The 24,354-nt window shown below is 39.5% G+C and overlaps 1 protein-coding gene across 1 annotated transcript; it reads right to left on the bottom strand.

Moving 5' to 3' along the window:
• Positions 1 to 778: 778 nt before the first annotated feature.
• Positions 779 to 23,713, bottom strand: CD274 (CD274 molecule). Its single transcript, XM_037036347.1, has 7 exons — positions 23,636 to 23,713; positions 16,833 to 16,898; positions 14,749 to 15,090; positions 8,480 to 8,764; positions 6,103 to 6,201; positions 4,545 to 4,604; positions 779 to 3,441 (listed from the first exon to the last, which is right to left on the bottom strand). Exons 2-7 carry the CDS (start codon positions 16,882 to 16,884, stop codon positions 3,419 to 3,421), a joined length of 861 nt encoding a protein of 286 aa, XP_036892242.1. The 5' UTR covers positions 16,885 to 16,898; positions 23,636 to 23,713; the 3' UTR covers positions 779 to 3,418.
• Between the last annotated feature and the right edge of the window lie 641 nt (positions 23,714 to 24,354).

Here is a 24,354-nt window from a genome sequence, read left to right as displayed (position 1 = left end):
GGTTCGATTCCCAGTCAGGGCACATGCCTGGGTTGCAGGTCAGTTCCCGGCAGGGGATGCAGGAGAAGCAACCATACATTGATGTTTCTCTTCCTCTCTCCTTCCCTTCCCCTCTAAAGATAAATAAATAAAATGTTTTAAAAATCTATTTAAAGTGAACCTGAAGACTAATTAAGCTGGATGATATATTAAAAGTTCTATACTTTCTTGAATGACAAGTGTTTTCATTTTGTTTTAAAACTGAATCTTCTTGTGATGTCACACTGTACCAGGCCTCAATTGTCAACTTGGCCTTGTTCTAGGTTTCTCACTTCCTCTTCAGAAACCGAAGACTGAAATACATCCAGCTTCATGTGCGTTGGCCTACACACCCGTGTTCACTGATCCGAGAAGAGCACTCTCACAAAGGAAAGCCCCTTTGTTTCCCTACAGTTCTCCTGATCACTCCTTCTCTTCCACACTCAGATCTTCAATTTGATTGACACAATTTTGACTTTTTCTTCTTCTTTTTGGGGTGGGGGGTGGGGTTTGTCCTAAAAGAAACTATTGAGTGAGGAAGAATAAAAATGTTTAATATGTTCTTTCAAAAATAACTTTTTGCTGTTTTTCATCATGCAGAATTCAGGAGTGTGCTGTGTAAATACAGAAGCTATGAAAAGAAAAGAACTAGGAAGGTGGCTGTAGGTCTTTCAAGTAACTGTTTCCACTGGGAAGTTAAACTGGGAGTGGTTCTCTAAAACATGCAGGAAATAAGAAAATAGTCACGCTGGCACACTGGTAACAAAATAAATAAGAGTATTTTATTAAATTAATAAAGGTGTATACAGTGACAATCAAATGCAGAACTAGGTATCATCTCTGCCTATAGCATTTACAATGAAACACAAGACAAAGGGATAAAGTGCTTTATGAATCCAACATCATGAGATGACATTAATACACAGGAATGGGCTGAATGGCTACATGTCTTGCTCAGCTGGGATCCTTGCTTGTACTTCATACCAACAAGAGATAGTGTACATATAAACACACGCTAAATAACAGAAGACATTCTGTTGGAGATTCTGTGTCTTCGGCCTTCACACATTAAAAAGCAAAGGTTTTCCTTATCATCAATCTAGATAAATCATTAAGAGTGAAGGAATATTCTGGGAGCTCCAAAATACCTTTGGAAGGTTACTTTTAAGAGGCCTGAGTAGTGATGAGAACTGGCAGGACTCAAGGGTTTCAAGGGCCCAGACCACGGGCCTTCCCTTGCACAGCTGAGGATCTAGGGTCAAACAGTCTACCGGAATTTCCAAAAAGAATGTGCAATTTTATAAGTGCAACATCAAAGTCAAGTTTATACTCAAGAGAAAACAGAAAACAAAATAAATAAACAAGTTCTGGGCATAATTCTGTCATACAAGACAAATAATAAAATTACCCTTCAGGACTAAGTGGACCCAGTGGACCCTAGAGAACCCACGAGTCCCATTTTGAGAAAGACAAAATAAACCAAATCCAAACTCAGTCATAAAGCAGGTACTCAATGAATGCTGGTTGTCTACATGTTGATGTAGTACATATATAGCAGGCACTAAGTCTTATGAAAGATACTAAGAGGCTATAGAAAATACGGCCTAGAAACTAACAAGCCATAATGCATGACCTCTGGGAACTTCAGATTTGTTCCGGCTGCTATATAAGAAATAATATGTAAATAAAAATAGCAAAGTGCACAGCAGACACATAATGTGTTACCACTTATGTGAAAAAGGGTAAAACATAAAATATATAGTGTATATGCATAAATATTTCCACATATGCTCATAGGATATTTTCAGGAGAAAAATAAACAAAAGGCAAGAGTGATTACTTCTAGAAAGGGAGACTGATGACCACAAGGATAGAATGGAGATGTTTCATTGTCTCCTGGTGAACCTTCTGAATTTTGAATAATATTTGAAAGGTATAAACTCAAAATTCAAATGCGTTTAAATAAAAAAAGAACTGCTAAGTAATACCAGACTCTATGTATATAAAGAGGCATCAGGTTGTATGGCAAAGGCAAATAAATCACGGGTAAATATAATGAGAGAAAACTAATTCTAGTCACTTTCTACAGTTTTTTAAAATATTGACATCTTATAAATCTAAAAATATTTGCATCTCATAAACTAAAATTGCTTTGTTAAAATATTTTCCATTGTCCAGGAGCATATTGGGTAGAGTGGCCACCCAGTGACCTCACTTGTTTTGGCAGCACGTCTAGACTTCATCCCTCACACTCTCATTCTCCTCTAACACCTTATGCTGTGACACTGCACGGAAGTGTAACAATAAATCCTCTTGTCAACCTCCCCATTAGGCTCGGAGCTCCTTTAGGGATGGTACTTTATCTTGTTCACATCTGTGCACTCACTGCCTGGCACAATAACGGACATGTAATGGCATTTCCCAAATGTTTGCTGAATGAATGAATTTCTTCTTTTTTTTTGTTTTTGAATGAATTTCTTAAAGTAAAACACAGCTGCAGACTGTATTCTAAAAGGGCAGTGATGACAGTCCCGGAAATCTGAGGTTTGCTATTTATCAACCCCTCAGCTGTGAAATGGGTAAAAATTGAGTTTTCCACAACACATTTGTTACAGAGATTAAATAAAATTATGCCTGTAGGCTACCATATAGTTGTAAAGCTGATATTTAAATGCAACAGATACTGTGGTAATGTATCTTACCTCGAGGTCTAAGAATAAGATTATTGAAACATTTGAGGTTTCATAGTACGATTATTCAAGTCATCCAAAGTATCAATGAGTTAACTAGGGTAATATCCTATACAAACCAATGGTTTGTTCCATATGCTTCTTGTATACAAATAATTACAAAGGATACAAGCACCTTACAAATACTATATATTCTACTGGACACATACAAGCGGTGCGTTTAGTTTGGTGACACTATTTTAACTTATGCTACAATATATCTTCAAAAGAAACCACACTCACATGACAAGACCCCAAAGACGCAAAATAAATAGAAATAACTCATATTCAAACACTGTGGCAACACTGGGACTCTCATTCACACAGATCATTCAAGACATTGAGTAAAGGCAAAGGGCACCTCTGCAGGAATCGACCTTTAAATCAGGGAATCTCAACTTGTTTTCCTAGGATGAGCGATGGACAATTTGCATGGAGACCCATCACTCAGAAGTGTTCTTTCTCCCTTTCACATGCACCACTGAGTCTCCCAGTCATTTTGAGGTATTGAGGTTTCCTTCCAGGCCATAGTTTCTAACTCCATCTTTCTTTTAAGCCCTACATTGTCTGCAGCCCACTGGCCCACTGCATGCTCTGGTCATCCTCCGCCCGGCAAACCGGAACCACGGGCCGAGCAGCCCTGCTTTCAGATCAGAAGTTTCAATGCTGGATTACGTCTCCTCAAATTGTGTATCTGGAGAGTAATAAGGAGAAGCATTTTATATTCGCTAGATGATATAATACATTTGCAAGAAGATAAAGAAGCATATTATATTTTTGCCCAAATATCTTTACTTGGCAAAGGGTGGATAACCATCCTAGTTTGCTCAGGACTCTCCTGATTTTAAAACCAAAGTCCCATGTCCTGAGAAAACACTTAGTCCTGGGCAAATGGGAATGGCTGGTCACCCTAGGATAACCCCAACAGCATTCACTAATTGGCTTTACAACACAGAGCAGTGCTATGAAACCACATAATGAACACTTCCTGAGCTTGTCCAAGCTAATTAGACTACTTTAAACTTAGGCTTCTTGTGAAGTTTAGTTTCTAACTACATTAACAAGAATTGAAAACCTTAATATAAATTTCTTCTTTATTCAATCAGCTGGGTGAGGTCTTTCTGACCTTTTATAAATGTAGTTTTGTGGCAAAATGGAATTAAGCAGGTAGATTAAGACTAAGGTTCTATGGTCAAGATAGTGGGCCTCAAAGCCTTACTTTTTCATTTACCAGCTGTGTGTTTGGGGGCAATTTTCATTATTTTCTTGGCCCTGCATTCTCTCCTAGAAAATGGGGATAATTCTAGTAAATGGGGATAATTCTAGTATTTATCTCCTTGATTTGAGCGGTGGGAGGGAATGAAATGAGGTGCTTCACATGAAGCAATTAACACTGTTCCTTAAATACAACACAACTTCTATTTATCTGTTTATCTCCCATCTACATAAGTCAGCTTGGTCCCCAGATGCAGGGAGAAGTGAGGATACAAAGCAAGAGAAACCTACCAGAGAGAAACTGTCTCCTCCCCAGCTCAAGCCTCCCCAGTGCCCCTCCCCACCAACACCCCACCCCAACACACAGCAAAGCTGCTTGCTCATCATTCTTTACTCTCCAGGGCCATCCCTAAATCTCCTCAGACTGTGGGAAAAGCTTTTATATTAGAGTGGTGAGGCAAAAAGAAGCTAGCAGTTCCAACAAAGAGAAGAGGGATTATGACTGACAGATTCCTCCTTGTCATTACTTTAGCTTTTTGTTTCCTTGTCCTTCAACTTCTCAATCCCTGCTAATATTCTTACCATTTTGTTTCTTTGAGTTCATGTCTCCAGTGGCACATTTTTCCACATCCATCATTCTCACTTGAAAAAAAAAATCATTTTTATTTCCACAAAACACAACTCTACATCCTACATAGTGACTCAAGTTTAAATTCCAGGTTCCTAGAACATTTTTAATCCCCTGGGAAATTGAGTAGACTTCCTTATTTCATAGGTCTCAACCCCTGAGGTTAATTCAACAGTTTGGGGCATGTGCTTTTGCTCCTAAACTTCTTTAGGAGTATATACTTTTATTTTCCATCCTTTCCTCAGAGATGGACCATATACTGAGGTGCTTTATCATGCATTGGTTTTCTAGCCATTTCTAATGCCAACTAATTATATTCCATAGGAAAATATTCAAAATGTAAGTTGGTAACAGTTATTTCCTTGGACAAATCAACTCCATGTCAGGATCTTGCTATTATTAAAAGTTGATCCTTATATTCTGGCTGTCTCTGTTCTGCTAACTATCTATTTAGTCTTTAGAATCAGCAACCTTCACTCCCTCAATTACACTGCTTTCCCAGATCAAACCACCCTCTTAAGGGGTTGGGGGAATTTCTCAACAACTACTGAAATTCCCTTCTATTTTCTACTTCCCTATTTGATATCAGATAACTCTATGCAAACTATCATTGGATCATTTGCTATATTAAAGCACTGGAGAAATGTTTTCTCTGAGTCATCTTAAAATGGGAAGAAATGATTTGAACAGGCTCATGTTCCTGCACTTTAATTGTTGCCAGAGGTAAAAAGAGAGACAAACACATACAAATTATTTCAAAAATCACATTAACACCCTGCAAAACACTCTATGATAAAGTATCACAGCTCTACAGAAGGAACTGCTTTTTTAACTTAAGGTGCCCAGAAACCAGCTCAGGATAACAGTGCAACTAACGAAAGACTCATATCCAATCAAATGGGTATTTTTGCTTTTTCTCTCCTCTAAGTCTGTGGTTACTTGCATAATAGGAAGAAACGAAATGACACCGTTCTTCTTCAACCTCTTATACACTCCTGTACACATGGATCTTCACCCGGCAATCCTGCTCAGCTTCACTGTAACTGCTACTAAACAGTGGAGTGTTTTGTGCCACCCTGAAAAGGCTAGTCAGGCTCCCCAGTAGTCATAATCTAACTGTCACTCCCTCAAAAATGCTACCATACCACACTGTTCATGGCTGCCCCCCCCAACACAGGTGATGCTGCTGAGCAGCAGAATGAGCAGGACTGGAGGAAGAGAAGGCACACAGGTTCACGTGGTGGCATGGCTAAAATCCACCTTGCATAATTGAAAATTGGCCCTGAACAAAAAAAGGCTAATAGGAAGGCAGCATTTTGTAAGTCAGTGTTTCTTGGTGGAGGCACCACTAGCATTTTGGGTAGAACTGTTCCCTGTTATGTGGGACTGCCCTGCACATTACAGCAGATTTAGCATTCTTGGCTCTGCCCAGTAAGTACCACTGTGATAACAATAGCACTCCCATATAAGTCCCCACATCCCCAGTAAAGACCATTGCAATAAAAGAAATACCATCTCTTCGTAGACAGAAGATGACCGTCAGGACTATAAGTAACACAAGGACAGTTCCCAGAATTACCAAGTGAGTCCTTCCTGGAACTCTACCTCGTTCTGAAAAGCAAAACAAAAAGAAACTAAAAATAAAATTTTGATGTAAAGGGAGGAATCAAGAGAATAATCATCCTTGAAATTAATTGAGGTTAGCTTTAGGTTAATTTTTTTAATTTTTAAAATTGATTTGACAGAAAGAAGGGAGAGAGAGAGAGAGATCAGTTTGTTGTTCCATTTATTCCTGTATTCATTGGTTGATTCTTGTACCTGATCTGACCAGGGATTGAACCCGCAACCTTGGTGTATTAGGACAATACTCTAACCAAGTGAGCTACCTGGCCAGGCCCTACATTAATTTTCTTAAATACCAAAAATATCAGGCTGTAAATACCAAAAGTTCCCGGCCAGTGAGTGGCTGAAATGGTGAGACACTTCCAATATGAAGATGAGAGCAGCACGGAAAAGTGGAAGAAGTCCAAGCTGTGGAGAGATGGACTTGGGGTTGAATTCTGCTGCCATTGACTAGCTTTGGCATCTCCTGACAAGTCCTCTAACCAGCCTACAAAATGGAAAACAATCCTTTTGAAAGGCTTATGCTTGTAAAGTGCTTGGCGCAGTACCACGGGGAGTGGCTGCCCAATACTAAACAGTAGCCTTGATTATTTCCCTCACTTTTGCATTATTTTTTTATTGTTGTTCAAGTACAATTTTCTGCCTTTTCCTCCTACCCTTACTTACCACCCTAGCCCTCCCCACCTCCCTCCCATTTCCACGCCCCTCATATTGTCCATGTGTCCTGTATAATGGTTTTTTAACACAGAAGTTAAGAGCGTACTGTACATGGCAGAGATGGAACATGAAGGCCAACTAGCACTGCCAAAGGATGAACCTCCCTATGTCTGTGGTAATGATCAGGGATCGATATTTGTTATCTTTTCTTTCTCCCCAGTCTGAAACTCAGGACTTCTAATCACTGGAACCTCTCACCAGTCTCCTCCTCTCTCTGTCCGCAGCCCCATGGCACACGATGCTCAGAGCTGCTAACCTCCCACCATCAGTCACGGTCCCTGACTACCTAGTTCACGTTTTAAAGCCACAGCAGCAATCGGCCTTTGTCTAACAGCTTATAGTCTGTAAAACCTGTTCCTATCTATTTTGAGCCTCCAAATAAGTTTATGAGTTAGATGTGCCAGGCATTTCTGGAAAATCTCCAGGTTGTGAGGTAATAGACTCCAAGCAGTTAGGTGAGTTATCCCACGTCATCCCACAAAGAGTTATCATAAACAGCTCTTCAAGGGCAGGGACCCACCCATGCAGCTCCTACCGAACTGACTCATACCCCAGGAAGAGCATCTCTCATTATCTAAACACTTTTTCTGTTCTTTTCATTCATAGGACTACCATGGATTGTATTTTCCTATTGCTTCACTTTCTGCCCATTTTTGGGTTGTTTTCTCTGAAGTACCTGAAACTTTACTGTCAACACCTACTGGGGGAAAGGGCGGTGAGAAGAGCTTCTCAGAATACCTCTGGTTTTATATTAACATCATGCTTACCTACCTCACTTTTTCTAAAGGTCTGAGCCTTTCACCAGGCTGTATCCTGCCTTATCCACTTTATCCACTTCTGCAGGGTAAGGAGAGGGAAAAAAGCTGAATCTGTGCAGGCGAGAGTCTCAAATCATCGCCATACACTGTAGCTTGTTTATTCCTATGATAATCTTGTCCAATAGATTATAACCATATAGGGAAAGTGAAGCATGTAGAAGTTGAGTAACTCGCAAAGGGACACACAGCCTTCTGTCCTGTGCACTAAGCAGACCACCTTGAATTGAATGTCATAGACTACGCTGGGGAAGGCAGATGGGGAGGAAGGACCTCTCCCATTGGGAATAAAATAGGAAAGTCCACTTGCTTCTTGCCATAGAAACCCTGGAAAGAAAGAAGTTGCTTTATACCCTCAGCTTTGAATTCCTGAAACATGGTCTGAATTGAGTATTTCTCTCAGGTGCCGCCCCAGAGCTCCCAATCACAAGACCATTTCTTACTCGGATGAGATTGAGATAGCCTGTGTTTTTATCTGTTCCCTGAAGAATGTGAATTTACTCATCTATGGGCCCCCAGTGCCTGGAATGTAGGCCATATTCTATAACTATATCCTGAGTGTTTATTAAATAGCAATATGACTTGGCTGAATGGAGGTAAGGAAGCAGGATGCATTTGGTACATATAGTGCTAGTCACTCAACAAACAGTGAATGCCTTTGACGAGCAGACACCATGCTCGGTGCCAGGGGAGAGCACTAGGCACATTTTTAGTTGAAACACTCAGAATATTACCTGGGATGACCAACTCAGCTGTACTGTTGTCTTCAAGACCTGATCTCCGAAAAGTGCAGTAGAAAACCTCATTAGCCGTCGTGTTGATTTTGAGCGTGCTGGTCACATTGAAAAGTTTCTCCTCCCTGCTGGAACTGGTGATAGTGGTTTTACCATTCAGGACTTGGTGGTCACTGCTTGTCCAGATGACGTCAGCCTTGGGGTAACCCTCAGCCTGACAGGTTAGCTCGTGTTCAGACGTGACTTCATCCACAGAAATTCTTCGGTTGATTTTGCGGTATGGGGCTACGTCATGAGCAAAAGAAAAGAAGTCAGGGCTTTCACTCAGCACAGAACTGGATGTGTGGCTTGGTGTTGTCCACACTAGAAAGAATCGAAATCCAGGCTGGTTCTCATAGAAACAAGCTCAACGTTCAGGTGTCTCGGCAGTGGAGAAGCCGTGTTAGTTTTGCTTCACCTCTTCTACTCATGCTTGGGCCAAGGTTGGGCTTAAAAAACAACTGTCTTGCTATAAATATCCTATTGCTATTTGGATTGGGCTCAGAGTAAATATGTAGATTAATTTAAAAAGCATTTTCATCTTTAAACCAGTAGTCTTTCTATCCAAATATAAATATGTCTGTCCACTTACTCAAGTCTTCATATGTTTCTCAGTAAAGTTTTATAGTTTTCAAATACATGGGGCACCTTCTTCTTCAATTTATTTCTGGATATTTTGTTCTTGTTGTTATAATGCTGTCTTCATAAACACGACTCTGCAGCTGGCCATTACTGTTTCTTAGACTAATGAATAAACAAAAAGTCCAATTCTGATGGCCACTCTCTCAACTTTAGGTCAATAATCAGAAACTAGGTATGAAAACAGTATGATGTCACTGTGAAAACTGATACATGTTCTTGTATAAAATTTTTAAGGTCTAAATATATAGTTATTTAAAAAGTTTTAGATTTATGGAAAAGTTGCAAAAGTAGTACAGAGCTCCCGCACATTTTCTACCCAGTTTTCCCCACTGTTAACATCACCCTTCGCCACAGCGCATGTCTAACCAATGAACCGACATTAGTATGTTGCTATTAAGTAAACTTCACACTTTGTTCCATTTCACTAGTTTTTCTCTAATGTCTTTTTCTGTTCTAGGGTCTCCTCCAGAATAACACATTAGAATACTTATTTTTTAAACTTTTATTATGCTGGCAATTTTAATAAATCATTTAAATAATTATTCGCATGGAAGAAAGTTTGATTACATTTTAGATCATTGGTTTGGGACCCTTTTAGGATTAAGATACCCAGGGTACTTACTATATTGTTCAGTGAGTGCATTTATATCACCCAAGATCTTCACTCCTGTTCATCCATTACAAGCATGTTAACATGTCATTATTCTGTTGCTATAATCTTTATGTTACTCCTAATACTTCAATGTAACCACCACTGGTCCACTTGGAGCCTTAACTCTGTATTCCCTTATCACAGTCATAACAATAGTTTTGTGATACAATATATTCACAGAGATTTAATACAGCCAGGAACAAGAAAAACGGATAATGATGTGATATTTCTGTGCTCTTAAATCAATAAAACCACAAATGAAAACATTGAAAAATCAACATAATCACAGTTTGAAGGTACATGAATAATGGTTCCTATGAATACTTGAGTCCTCAACCTTGTATCTACTACATTTAAGATCATAAAAAACAAATCCACTTATTCACTTCATCAAATAACATTACCAAAACAGACTCTAGTTCATATAGCACATAGCTTGATTTCCAGACAATTAAACTTTCAAGCCTAAAATCACAGTTAGTGATAAAGGGTTAAATGTAAAACATTTGCTTGATCACTCTGGCACTTTGAATGGTATAAGAATAAAGGAGAAGGTTGTTTCATGACTAGGCATATATATAAATATGGTACACCTATAAGGGCCCAATAAATGAGTGGATTCATTCTACTCATTGATTAAACATCTACTACATTAGTCTCAGAAGTGGGACACATGTATTGGAGTACAGAAAGAAAATATTAGAATGTCCATTTATATATATTTTTATAACAATTAAGAAGTAATTTAAGCTTCATAAACATAGCTGACTGACACTGGCCCTCACTTTGTGTGCCATCTGAGGGTCTTGTGGGAAGAGAGGAGTTTTATAATATCAAAGGGAGAGGAGTGACTTATTTGGACTTAGAGCTTTTCCGATTCTCTTGACTAATTTTAACTTAACTAATCTGCTTATAAAATAAACAACTAAATAAAAATTTTCCCTACTGAAACTGGGGATTAGAGATAATGCTAACAATTCAGGCACAAACCAAAAGGAAATGTCAGAGTGACACTTTCTACCATCACCTCATTAAGTTAAAATAATAAATACCTAATTGAGCCTGATAAGGTATTGGTTAAAATAAAACCTCAAAGTTATCAAGACCTTTATTAATGATGAATTTCATCTAAGGAATATTATACCTTAAAATATTGGTTAATGACAGTGAAGCATCATCATTAGCAAGAAATTTTAAATATTTCTTATTAAATTTTTTCATCCTTCTAAATTTCTATTTTTGTACATTATAGAATATATATTGTTTGAACTACATGCAATTGGTGATGTTCAATTTCTTCCACCTTTTAAAAATATTAATTTCTTATAAATAATCTATGTACTAGCACAATATATTCCCTATCACTATATACACATGCACACGCTAGTTTAACACACTTTACTGATGGGATAGATAATCAAAAACATTTGCAGACTCTGGGTTTACTGGATCAAGAGCACTAAATCCAATGCAATGGTCACGTCAAGACCAAGAATAGGTTGTGGTAGTTTTGAAGTGAAAACACAACTCTACACACACTCGGGAAGTATAAACACAGGCAGTACAACTTGATTGTTAAGGGCACTGATGTTAGAGCCAGGTTGCTTGAGTTTAAAGCCTGGCTTTACCACTTGATAGCTGAGTGACCTTGGGCAAATTACTGAATTTCTCTGGACCTCAGTTTTCTCATCCATAAAACAAGAACAACATCACATATCCTTGAATCTAAGATGACATATTGACACTCAGATTTCACAGATATAAAATGTAAAAAAACACGCATCTCAGACATGATGAAGCCCCTACTCCATGGAGTCATTTGAGGATCAAGAGTTAACACAAGCAAAGTGTTTAGGACAGGGCCTGGCGCATGCAAAGCACCACAGAGGGTTCGCCACCGCTCTATCAGCACCAGAGCTGCCCTGCCTCCGCTTAGTGCTGCCACTCACGTGCACTCATTAGAAAGCACGGACAGCTCCTGATGAAGCAGTCTTGGAAATGAATTTTCATGTGCCCACACCTATTCACGTTTCAAAACATTGAGGTTTATCCTACTTGAGAAAATATTTCATTCATTCCTTCAACAATTTTTTGTGTGCTCTTTTCATGCTGCTACGCTTATATGCCAAGTCCTAGGGATACAGCAATGAATAAAACAGACCAAAATCTCTGCCTTTGCAGAGTATATATTCTAGGAGGAGGAGAGAGACAATAAACAAAACAGATTCACTTACATGATATGTTACATGATATATTAGATGGGGAATAAATGCTATACAGAAAACTTGCAAAGTTCTGGTCGATAAATTTGGGGGGCAGATGGCGCTGGTGAGGAATGACAGCTCTCGACCCTTGGTCCACGGGAACAAAGTAGCTTTATCAAGTTAACTACACAGTATTTGTTCTTTCAGATGCCCAATCCCAGTAAAGGTCTTGAGAGTATAAAAGGGCACTTCATCTTCTCTGCTATTATGTTCAATGATTAAGGTAAAACACTTTCAATTGTAAGTCAGATGCCTGGAAGTCTGGTATTTAAACTAAAGAACACAAAAGGTGCGATAATACTCACACCTGACATGATAATAACCGAGTTTATCCAAAATGAAACTCTTTCTAATTGCAGTTTTGAAATGTCTCACTTGTAAAATGCCGTGGCAAGTAAACTCCCTGTGGGGAAGCTGTGTTACCACATGCTAGCAGTGATGGGAAGAGAAGCTGATAGTGTTACTCTGAAATCATTTGCATGTGGAGGTGACTCAGAAGTTCTACTTCCTTGAATCATCTAGCTCATGACCTAAACACCAAATGTCTATTGGTGACACCGCCTCAGTTGAAACTTGGAGGCTGGCTTGCTCTCAGTGCAGCTCAATTCATTCCCAAGACCACTGTATGACAGCAAGATGGATGGGGAGTAGAATGTCAATCTAGTAACTTACAATACAAAATAGAATAGTCAAACAAATCAGATGCTGGTTATCTGCATCACTCCATCAGACACCCCTCCTTGGAAAAACCATCAGAGTCAGAGATTTCCTATTGTGTTAAACCACAGGAAAGGAAATTGCAGGTTCACATGGGGCATTACAGAGCCCAGGTAACCTGGAAAAACAGGTTCTTCACTACAGACAGCTGTCCCACTCTGCACACTCCCTACAGTCTAATGTGAGACCTTTTCTGAAAGCAGAAACTTACACTCTGCACTTCCTTTTACCTGGCGGCCAGGGGGTGCTCTCCCTCCCCAACCCCGATCCAGCTTTGCTGGCAGATTATAGGGTTCAGTTTCGGTGATTTCTTTCATACATTGAAACACAGTAAGTGCCTGATATTTGCTGATGGACTGAAAAAAAGTTGAAAATCCCAACTTGGAATCCCACTATTCAGAAGCATATGGTAAAATATAATTAAAATTAAATCTACTTCACAGCACAAGTGACATTTTCCTAACAACAGTCGCATTAACTGAGTCAGAATCAGCAATGTACCATAAAATAGATGCATTTCTCCTAGTTCTTATATAATTTTGACTTTGGGTTTATATTGATCAGTTATCCCTTTATAATAATTTCAAACTTTTTTACTTGTTGACCTTATTAAGACTGATGGCAGTTATCCCAGATATGGAAAGACCAGGGGATGATGATCAAACTCTAGTCATTTAATAAAAAGTGGAAAGAAAAAAAAACCCAAGCAGATAAGTCCAAAACTGTAAGAGGGCAGATTTCAGTTCAATATCAGAAAGTAATTTCAATAGGCTAGGGAAGGATGATCCAAATGACAGTAGAGTCATTGTGGGAAGTATGTGAGCAGAATACCCGCTGGGGAATTTCTGTTCTGTTCCTTGGATTAGCTGTTCTTGCCTAGGATGCTTTCAGCTCTCAATTCTAGAAATCTTAACAGCGAAAGCAGAGATAGTCAGCTAAGGTGTTTTCCTTTGCTTAGCTAGCAGTTGCCCATAGTTTGAACCCAGATGATCTGATGACATATTTGTGGGTCAGTACCCAGGAATTTATCACTCGTAATTCCTTTTTAACATTCTAAGACAACACTGTTGTAGATTTTCAAGATAAATGTCCAATGAGCATAGTTTATATCATCTCTAAGGAAGAACAGTTTCTTCTATACTTGATATCATTATTTTTTGCCTTCATAAATTGACTTCAAGTCTTTTTATTTATTTATTTATTTATTTAAAATTTTTTTAAAAAATTTATTTATCTTTAGAGGGGAAGGGAAGGAGAGAGGGAGAGAAATATCAATGTATGGTTGCCTCTCGTGAGTCCCCTGCTGGGAACTGGCCTGCAACCCAGGCATGTGCCCTGACTGAGAATCGAACCGCTATTGTGTGGTTCACAGGCCCGCACTCAATCCACTGAGCTACACTAGCCAGGGCGACTTCAAGTCTTTTTAAATGTGAACCTTTAGAGGGAGGTTTGTTTTCAACATATTTATTTTGGTTTGACATAGGTTCAAAGGAAGGAAAATGCTGGCAGACCTAACAAAATAAAAATAGTAGTTGAATTTAAAAAAAAATCCTGGAGGGACACACAAATAGTGACTACCTGGTCGTCTCTGTGCGCCGTGGAAGATGGTGATGAAGGGAGGAGGGACCCTTCTGTAACTCATTTTATTCCCTTTCATAGTGTTTGAGTTATATGCAGGTCCATGTATTACTCTTATAGTAATACCAAAATAAAGAATTGATTTTTAGGAGAACTGAACACACTGTGGAACATGGCTCTGTCGTGTTTGGCTCTGGCTGTCTAGGGACTCTCGAACAGGAGCTGCTCTAGAAACGCTCATGGAGGAGAATGCGAATGAATGAATGAACAGAGTGCCATTGTGGAGAGTACGAGTGAACTTCCAAGAATAAAAAGGTATCAACACTGGAATGCGATTTTAACAACGGTTGGGCCTCTTTACCTGTAATAATTCTTACCGTTGACTTTCAAGGTAATCCGCTTGTAGTCGGCGCCTCCATAGCTGATCAAGCAGCAGTAAACCCCTGCATCCTGCAGTTTCACATCTGTGAGCTGAAGTGCAGCCTTTCCCAAAAAGAGCTGGTCTTTCAGTAGGTGGGCCCTCTGGCTGTAGCTACTGTGTTGAACCTTCGAGTCTTCCTCCCCATTTATAAATTGGATAACTTTCTTATCCTCCATTTCCCAGTAGACAACTAATGCATACAGGTTTAACTCTTTTGCTACCGGGAATTTGCATTCCATTGTCACGTTGCTGCCATACTCTACCACATACAGGTCCTGCGGGGCTGAGATAGTGAATGCTGCAAAGAAAGATGACCAATCTTCAGAACATGGAAAACTCCTCAAAAAAATTCACAAAATAAGTACACAGTTTACAGACACTTGATCAGGTCACTTAGGTGATAATTATATTTAAGGACTTACTTCCCTAAAATACATATTTTATCCAGTGGGTTTGAAACATATTTTAACTCATCCCTGAGTTAAAATCATAAAATTAGCTAACAAACTGTTGTCCCAAAATTCATAAAGATACATTATCATAAAAATATATGGTGATGAGGTACTTAAAACCTGAAGACTTTGTTTCATGTGGACATGCTCAGAATGTCCTTTGACTTGACACCTATTTGCCTTCTGCATAGTCTGAATGAGAGATACCAATACAGTCATGTGCTGCTTAACAATGGGGGTACATTCTGAGAAATGCATCATTAGGTGATTCTGCTGGTGTGTGATCATCACAGAGTATAAGTATACATACCTAGATGATATAGCCTGCTACATACCTAGGCTATATGATACAGCCTATTGCTCCTATGCTACAACCCTGTACAATGTGTTACTGTAGTTTTTGTACAAGAGAAAATGATGCATTCAAGAGATAGGGTAGATACAAGATGTATGAGGTTGCCATTGGCCTAACATGGCATAATGTCTAGAGACTTTTCTAAGTAGAAAGAGTACACCCTAAAATAAAAATAAGAAGTACAGCATAGTAAATACATAAACCAGTAACATAGTCATTTATTATCAGTATCAAGTATAATGTATTCTACATAATTGTATATGCTATGTACTTTAATACAATTGGCAGTGCAGTAAGTTTATACCAAACTCACCACAAACACGTGAGTAATGTGTTGCACTGAGATATTATATCAGCTACGACGTCACTAGGTGATAGGAATCTTTCAGCTTCATTATAATCTTAAAGGACCACCGCGGTCCATGCAGTCCATCATTGACTGAAATGTCTTTTTGCAGCACATGATTGTAGTCCTTCCTACTTAAGTGCCCTAAAGTCTTCGTTGATTGTCTGGCCAGAGGTACATGGGTATGGAGATTTAAAGAAGGTCTTAGGATGAGACCAGTACTATTGTTACCCTGACACTTTCCATAATTCTTCCTTAGAATATACTCTTCAGGGAAAAGCAGGTCACAGAGCAAGATAGAAAAAATGATCCTTCCCTTGTTGAAAACAAACATCACAGGCCATTTCCCCAGATATTTTCAGTAATTATACATGAGAAAAGGACAATGCATAATGGAGTTAATTTTGTTTTGTTCAGTTTGTCCGTGTTTCCTAAATCTTTGTCCAATGATATAATCTTATGAAATAAAGAAGAAAAAACAGAATGTCCTGTCTATTAAAAATGATATCCATTTTAGATTTTTTTATTGTTTATGCTGTTACAGTTGTCCCAATTTTTCCCCTTCACCCCTTCCTCTCAGCCACCCCCCACTTCCATAGTCAATCCCCACACCACTGTCCATGTCCACGGGTCCCTCATATGTGTTCCCTGACTAGTTCTTTCACCCTCTTTGGAACACTCTCCACTTCCCCCCCTCCCCTCTTGTAGCTATTCTATTCTGTCAGTCTATTCCATAATTCTATGCTTCTGGTTCTATTTTGGTCATTAATTATTTTGTCCATTAGATTCCTCTTATCAGTGAGATCATATGGTATTTTTCACCAGTTTTTTATTTATGGATAAAATATTTAAAATATAGAACATAATGAAGGGATCTGGTGTCTTACCTTTCAACAAATAACAGTAGGCCATGAGTATAGCACTACTAAGTATCCTCATTTTTCTGAAATCACCTAATTATGGAAAACACAAAAAGAAAACTGCTTTACTCAATAATTAAATACCCAGACAGTATGGAACTTGGATGTTGTAATTAAAATAGTCCTCTGAGAACCATATAATGACTCACTTGTAAGTGTAGAAATGCAGCAGGTGATTTAGAAATTCAATAGTCACTTAATACCCCAGAGACATTTAAAGCCAAATTTTTAAAAAGTTACTACAACTATGTGCTGATAGCCAGAGGGAAGGAGGGCAGGGACTCTGGTAGAGGTGGGCAAAGGGAAGGATAATGGAGATATCTGTAATAGTGTCAACAATAGACTTCCGGCCAAGATGGAGGCATAGGTGGAAACACTGTGCCTCATCACACAACCAAGTTTAAAGACAACAAAGTTTTAGTAACAAAACACAGCCAAAACACAGAAAACTGAACTGTATGGAAGTCCAACAACAACGAACCATTCAGTCAGACCGGTAAGGGGCGGAGTCAGCGGCGGAGCAGGGTGGGCAGGAAAGAGAGCAAGTAGCAGCTGGCGGATTCCAGGCGTGGGGTGGTGATGGGCGGACCCAGTGAGGGCACAGGGCAGCTGGCTGACTGCGGTCACACATTCTCAGGCAGATAAACCAAGTGAAGGAATGAGCGGTGAGAAAGACCACTCAGGCTAGGGCCCCAGCGACAGGAATTAGAGCCTGAAAGTACTAATTGGAAAGACTTTCAGGGTTGAGGTGCCGGGAGAAGCTCCCAGGCTCACAGAGAGTTTGTTGGAGAGACCCACAGGGTCCTGGAGGGTACACAAGCCCATACACCTGGGAACCAGCACCAGAAGGGCCTAATTTGCCTGTGGGAAGCAGCAGAGGGGACAGAAATCTGAGAGAGCAGAATACCATTGCCCCTCTCTCACCCCGCCCCCACATACAGCATCACAACCCCGTGACCTGGGTTGCCCCACCCTGGTGAACACCTAAGGCTCTGCCCCTTGTACATAACAGGTGCAAACAGACCAAAACATTATGGCTCAAGAACAGCTCAAAGCCCCAGAGCCAATAAATCTAAGTGACCAAGAGATAGCTAACCTTTCAGATGCACAGTTCAAAACATTGGTGATCAGGATGCCCACAGAACTGGTTGATTTTAATCGCAAATTAGAGGAACAAATGAAGGCTACACTAATTGAAATGAAGGGAAATGCACAGAAAAGCAATAGTGATGGAAAGGAAACTGGGACTCAAATCAATAGAGTGGACCAGAAGGAAGGAAAAAAGTGACTAAACAGAAAAGAAGGAAGAAACAAGAATCCAAAAAAAATGAGGAGAGGCTTAGGAACCTCTAAGACATCTTTAAATGGTCCAACTTCCAAAGTATAGGGGTACCAGAAGGGGAAGAGGAACAGCCACAAGTGGAAAACTTATTTGAACAAATAATAAAGGAGAACTCCCCCAATCTGGAAAAGAAAATAGACTTCCAGGAAATCCAGGAAGCTCAGAGAGTGCCAAAGAAGTTGGACCCAAGAAGGAACACACCAAGGCACATCATAATTACATTAGCCAAGACCAAAATGAAGGAGAGAATCCTAGAAGCAGCAAGGGATAAGGGGACAGTCACCTACAAAGGAGTACCCATCAGACTGTCAGCGGATTTCTCAAAAGAGACCTTCCAGGCAAGAAGGGGCTGGAAAGAAGTATTCCAAGTCATGAAATCCAAAGACCTACATCCAAGATTGCTGTATCCAGCAAAGCTTTCATTTAGAATGGAAGGGCAGATAAAGAGCTCCTCAGATAAGGTCAAGTTCAAGGAGTTCATCATTACCAAGGCCTTATTATATGAAATGTTAAAGGGACTTATCTAAGAAAAAGAAGATAAAAAATATGAACAGTGAAAGGACAGCAAACTCACAGTTATTAACAACCACACCTAAAACGAAAGCAAACTAAGAGGGCAGCTAGATCAGGAGCTGAAGCATAGAAACGGAGATCACATGGAGGGTTAGCAACAGGGAAGTGAGAGGAGGAGAAGGGGGGAGAAGGTACAGAGAATAAGTAGCATAGACAGTAGGTAGACAATAGAGAGGGGGAGGGCAAGAATAGTATGGGAAATATAAATCTAAAGAACTTGTGACACATGGACATGAATGAAGGGGGGAATGGTGGGGGAGGGGTGTGCAGTGGGGAGGGGAATGAAGGTGGGGAATAGGACAACTGTAATGGCATAATCAATAAAATATATTTTAAAAAGTGTCAACAATAAAAAATAAATTTTTAAAAAAGCAACTATGATGAGAATTTTAAAATTTAAGTACAAGCCTTGCAAAAAACTTACACTGTACACTCACAAAGAAAATATTGCACCAAAATACTCTCAGTTATTTCATGGTTCTTTTTCCTGCAGTATAACATATCTGGAAGCACAAACTTGCCTTAGGCAAAATTTCAAAGCCAGCAGAATCTGACTTCCACATCACCCCCCCCTTAATGCTTCCCATCCCCCCACCCTCCCTACACCCCAGCAGCTGAATACTTTCATCACACCCTTTAATTAACTTTTCAAGCCTTCCACATCCCTCCTCCAAACATCTCCTCCTCTGACCCTCACTTAAGCCAGATAATAAATCCTATCCCTGCAATAAACTTATTCCACTAGCAGCAGGGGGAGTGGGGAGGAGAAACAGTTAACTAATTGATACTAAGCAGTGAATAGCACACAGCCACTCTTTCAGGGGTATTTGCCTAGAGTCTATTCTTCATTTTGTCATCCTGCTTGAAATTCTCCCAATTCTTCCTCAGCAAACACTGACTGAGCCCTTCCTCTGTGCCAGGCCCTATTTTAGGCACTGGGGATGCAGCAGTGACCCGGAAAGAAAACTCACTCTCCTCCTGGAGCTTATATTCAAGTAGGGAAGTAAATAAAGATTTGTACTGCATTTCAACCAACCATTTTATTTCATAAAACAGTTTCTCTCTTGTATAAATACATTTATACACTTTGAGAAGAAAGTTTTCCCTCTTAGGTCTCTTTGACCTCTGCACACATATAAAAACTCACAAATGATCGACTAACCAATGTTACACATATATAAGGCAGAAGGTTAATGCTCCTAATGTATATAGCTCCTAAGGATCAATTAAGAAAACTACCCACAACCCAACAGGGAAATGAATAAAAGGTTCTAACATACAGTTCAGAAAATAAGAAATGCAATGTCACTTGTTTAAATGACATTTAAACAAAGGAAAGAATGTTCAATCTCACTAACTTAGAAAAGGTATAAAATTTTGATATGAGATACCACTTTTCACTTATTAGCTTGACCTAAATCACAAGGATCTCAACAGTGTTTCTGAGGATATAAACCTCTCACCCCCTAATGGTACGAAGAAATACAAAGTTGTGTACCCTTTTTTGGAGAGCAATTTGGTAGTCTCCATTAAAAATTTAAATGTATATGTCATATGAGCTTTCACTTTCTTTTCTAGAAATATATCCTACAAAAACAAAAACACATACATATAACAATTATGTAAAGGGATGGCCTTGCTAATAATAGCCCCAAACTGGGAAAACCCTAGATAACCTAAGTGGCCAAATATATTTTGGTATAGTCATACATACAACTAAAGACATAATTAAGTACATATATAGGTATTGATTGTGCAGAAATGTAGAAAATAGGTTGCAGAACAGAATATATAGCAAAAATCTACTTTAAAAAAATCTGTGTGCTTGTTTAAACATAGATGTCCAGAAAAAGTCATAACAAGATGCTGACAGCAATGAACTCTAGGAGTAAAATTAGAGGGAGGATAGGTAGGTTTTTCACCTTTCCATAATTTAATTTTTTATTTCATTTTTAAAAAGATTTTATTTATTTAATTTTAGACAGAGGGGAAGGGAGGGAGAAAGAGAAGAAGAGAAACATCAGTGTGTAGATGCCTCTCACACGCCCCCCACTGGGGAACAGGCCCACAATCCAGGCATGTGTTCTGACGGGGAATGAAACTGGTGACTCTTTGGTTTGAAGGCTGGCACTCAATCCACTGAGCCACACCAGCCAGGGCTTTATTTTTTAAAAAATATTTATTGTATTTTTCCATTATCATTTTGTCACTTTATACCCCCTCCCAGTCACAATCACCACAATATTGTCCAAGTCCATGAGTCCTTTTTCTTTTTGCTCTCTCTCTCCATTCCCTAACCTCCCCCAATTTAGCTGTCATCCTGCTCTCTATCTATGAATCTGTCTCTGTCTTCCTTGTTAGTTCAGTCTGTTCATTAAGATTGCACATGAGTGAAATTATATGGTATTTGTCTCTCTATGACTGGCTTATTTCACTTAGTACAATGTTCTCAGGGTCCATCCATACTGTCACAAAGGGTAAAATTTTCTTCTTTTTTATGGCCAAGTAGTATTCCATTGTGCAAAGGGAGAAAGGATGGAAGAAAAGAAAAAAAAGGGAGATGAGACTGTGAATGATATCTTTAGAGTTTTTCAAATAATTGTACATATTTTACTTTTATTCTCACAAAAAATAAAAACAACATTTAATAAACCATTTTACCTTGCCAAGCTGCGGAGTATTTGCCAGACAGAGTAGTATAATGAAAAGAACCCTAGCACCCCAAACATCTGAGTTGAGGTAAAAAAATGACATTTCTTTTTGAGTTTTTCCCCATTATTACGGTCATATAAACACATTACACAAAAGGGGAAAAGAAAAGAAGAGAAAAACCACTATTCTATCACTTTAACTCAGTTAATGCCTGAAAACATTTTTAGTTGTGAAATGAGTCTGCTGTAGCTGTTATCTGGATGTCTTTTTCTTGGGCCAAATTGATATACCACAATTATAAAATACAAACGTGCTATTATAAACACAAATACACTTATTGGGCAGAAAAAAAGTTAAGATACCCTACCTCCAAGCAAAGAACTGCTGAATAAATCAGAGGGACATTAAATCCACTCATGAATTACAATTAATTTTGCCAATGTGTATCTGAATTCCCGGACAAGAACTGAGATGTTCAAAGACCAAGGAAATGTCACTAGGGCATAAGTGATGGTTCATTCAGGATGGGGAAGCAGATTTGTCTCTGGGAGAACCCAGTACAATACTATGGAACTGATACAGCTTCTGTTTCCCAAGCATAGAATGGAGAGGAGGAGGAGACAGGGAAAGAATTCAAGTTTTGTTTCTCAAAAGTAGGAGCATGGAGTATCTTGATATCTGTTGGGTTAGAGTTTCCTATGATTTTTACCCAATTTATATGAACTATAATTTGATTTTTAGAAGTTCTTAGAATTTGATAATGTCTCCAAGTAAGCTGAAAACTCACCCCATTAACAGATCAAAAGAACTCATCTATTAAATATCTACTAAACTATCAAATTCTATTAAACTCAATTAAACCCTGTGGCAAAACTCCTTCCCTTTAGTAACCCTGAGACACACTTGTACATTTCCCAGGTGTGGCTTCAATTCTCCACAGTATTTCTATGGCTTCCTTTAAGACCACACTCTAATAGCTGTCCTATAACCTCTGCCTACCCTCTTCCACCGGAAAACTATTTTTTTTCTTTAGAGTATGACAGTTCTTAAAATGGCTGGCATCTGTCAATGTGAACTAGAACAATCTTTCTGGAAGGCAATTATCATTTTATTTATTTATTATTAAATTTATTGGGGTGACACTGGCTAATAAAATTATATAGGTTTTAGGTGTACAATTCTACGTACATTATTTGTATATTGTATTGTGTGTTCACCACCCCAAGTCAAGTCTCCTTCCATCACCATTTAATCAAAAGAACTTAAAAAAAAAAAAGAACTTTAAAATAGACAGATTCTTTGACTAAGTTTATGCTTCTAAGAGTTTGCCTGAAGGAAATAATCAGCCATGACCCAGAGAGTTATATACAAAAATGTCCAATGAATGGCTAAAATAGTAAATCTCGATAACGACAAATAATCTTTATGGGGGGTTATTTGTTTGGTTATCCAGCACCATGGAATATTGCTATTTTTTTTTAAATCACATTTAGAAAGCTATTTAATCCAAAGAAAATCACCCACAGATGTCTATATATTTATGTGCAAAAAACAAGGTGGAACACTGGTACTTGACATATTCTGTGTTATAAAAGAAAACCAAACTGTACTTTGACATACACCAAGGTCATTGTGTCTAAGAAATGTTTTAACATTCCCCTCCCCCCCACCCCCCACCACCCGCCCTTGGCTTCTTTCTTCTTTCTTAAGTCTCCAGAGCGGGCAAAGAACTCAGGTTCCAGTATCCTAGGTTTTATAGTAGGAAAGGACCTTAGAAGATGCTGCGGGTGTGCTGACTTACCTAGAGTACACTGTGAGTGAGTGACTAAGCACGCACCTGGACCCAGGTGGGGTGTGTCCCGGTCTCCAGCCCAGAAATTTCCCTCTAATCCCTCTGCCGACCTCAGGACCATATTTATGAACGCACAGAACTAACGTGTATACTTACAAGATTGACATTAAGCAAAACTGGATCTCACCTAGTGAAAGGCCACACGTGTTACCTGTTCTTACAAACCTTGACAAGTAACTGACAAGTAATTAGATCTAGTGCCTCCCACCAAACCATCGTGCTTCCCATTTTTCTCCTCTTTCCATCTCAAAGAAAGGGGTCTATAGACTGACTATACATTTTAAAAGCGCACAGTGAGTTGGCCTGAGATTCCGACCAGTGGCCCACTCCCGGGGGAAGAACGCTCCCTACCTGCGGCGAGTAGACTCGCGGCCCCGCAGAGACTTGCAGCTGCGCCCCCGACTGCGGACTGCGGAGTGGAATCTGCGCAGCATCCAGCCGGCTAAGAGCTCCCGGGGAGGAACGCGTGCAGTCCCCGCCCACCTCAGCCGGAGAGGACCCCGCCCCACCGAAAACTTTTGGTCTTCCTCGCTTACTAGTCGAACAGACGGATTCCGCCTGACAAACAGCAACAAAAAGCCAAAAGCGAAACTTATCCCCGAGGTTTCCTGTAAATCAGCTTTTTAAAAAGAAGCCTTCAATAATTATCCAACTTTCGCTATTTAAAAAAAAATTCTTTCCCTAGGATGTTTATTGATTTGAGAGAGGAGGAAAGGGGGGTGGGAGAGGGGGAGATGGGGGAAAGAGAAGACCAGAGGGGGAGAGAGAGAGGACTAAGGGGTGGGGAAGGGGAGACGGAGGGATAGGGACCGTGGGTGTAAGGCAGAAACATTGATTGGTGCCTCCCCTAGGCACCGCGACCCGGGATAGAATACCAGGTAGTGCCCTGACCAGAATCCAACTGCAGCTTTCTGTCTACCATAGGACTCTCCAACCAAGTGACTCACCAGCCAGGGCTAAAAAGGCTTAAAACAAACCAACGCCTGAAATAATCACAAAAATTTCAGATGGTTTTACCTTTAGAATCCAGACACCTTAAACTGTGCCATCAGGTTCCCCCTCTTTCGATA

This window comes from Sturnira hondurensis, unplaced genomic scaffold, assembly GCF_014824575.4.
Source record: "Sturnira hondurensis isolate 20B ecotype Veracruz unplaced genomic scaffold, ASM1482457v3 Scaffold0022824, whole genome shotgun sequence".
Classification (NCBI taxonomy): Eukaryota; Metazoa; Chordata; class Mammalia; order Chiroptera; family Phyllostomidae; genus Sturnira; species Sturnira hondurensis.
This window is presented reverse-complemented; position numbering and strand designations above follow the sequence as displayed.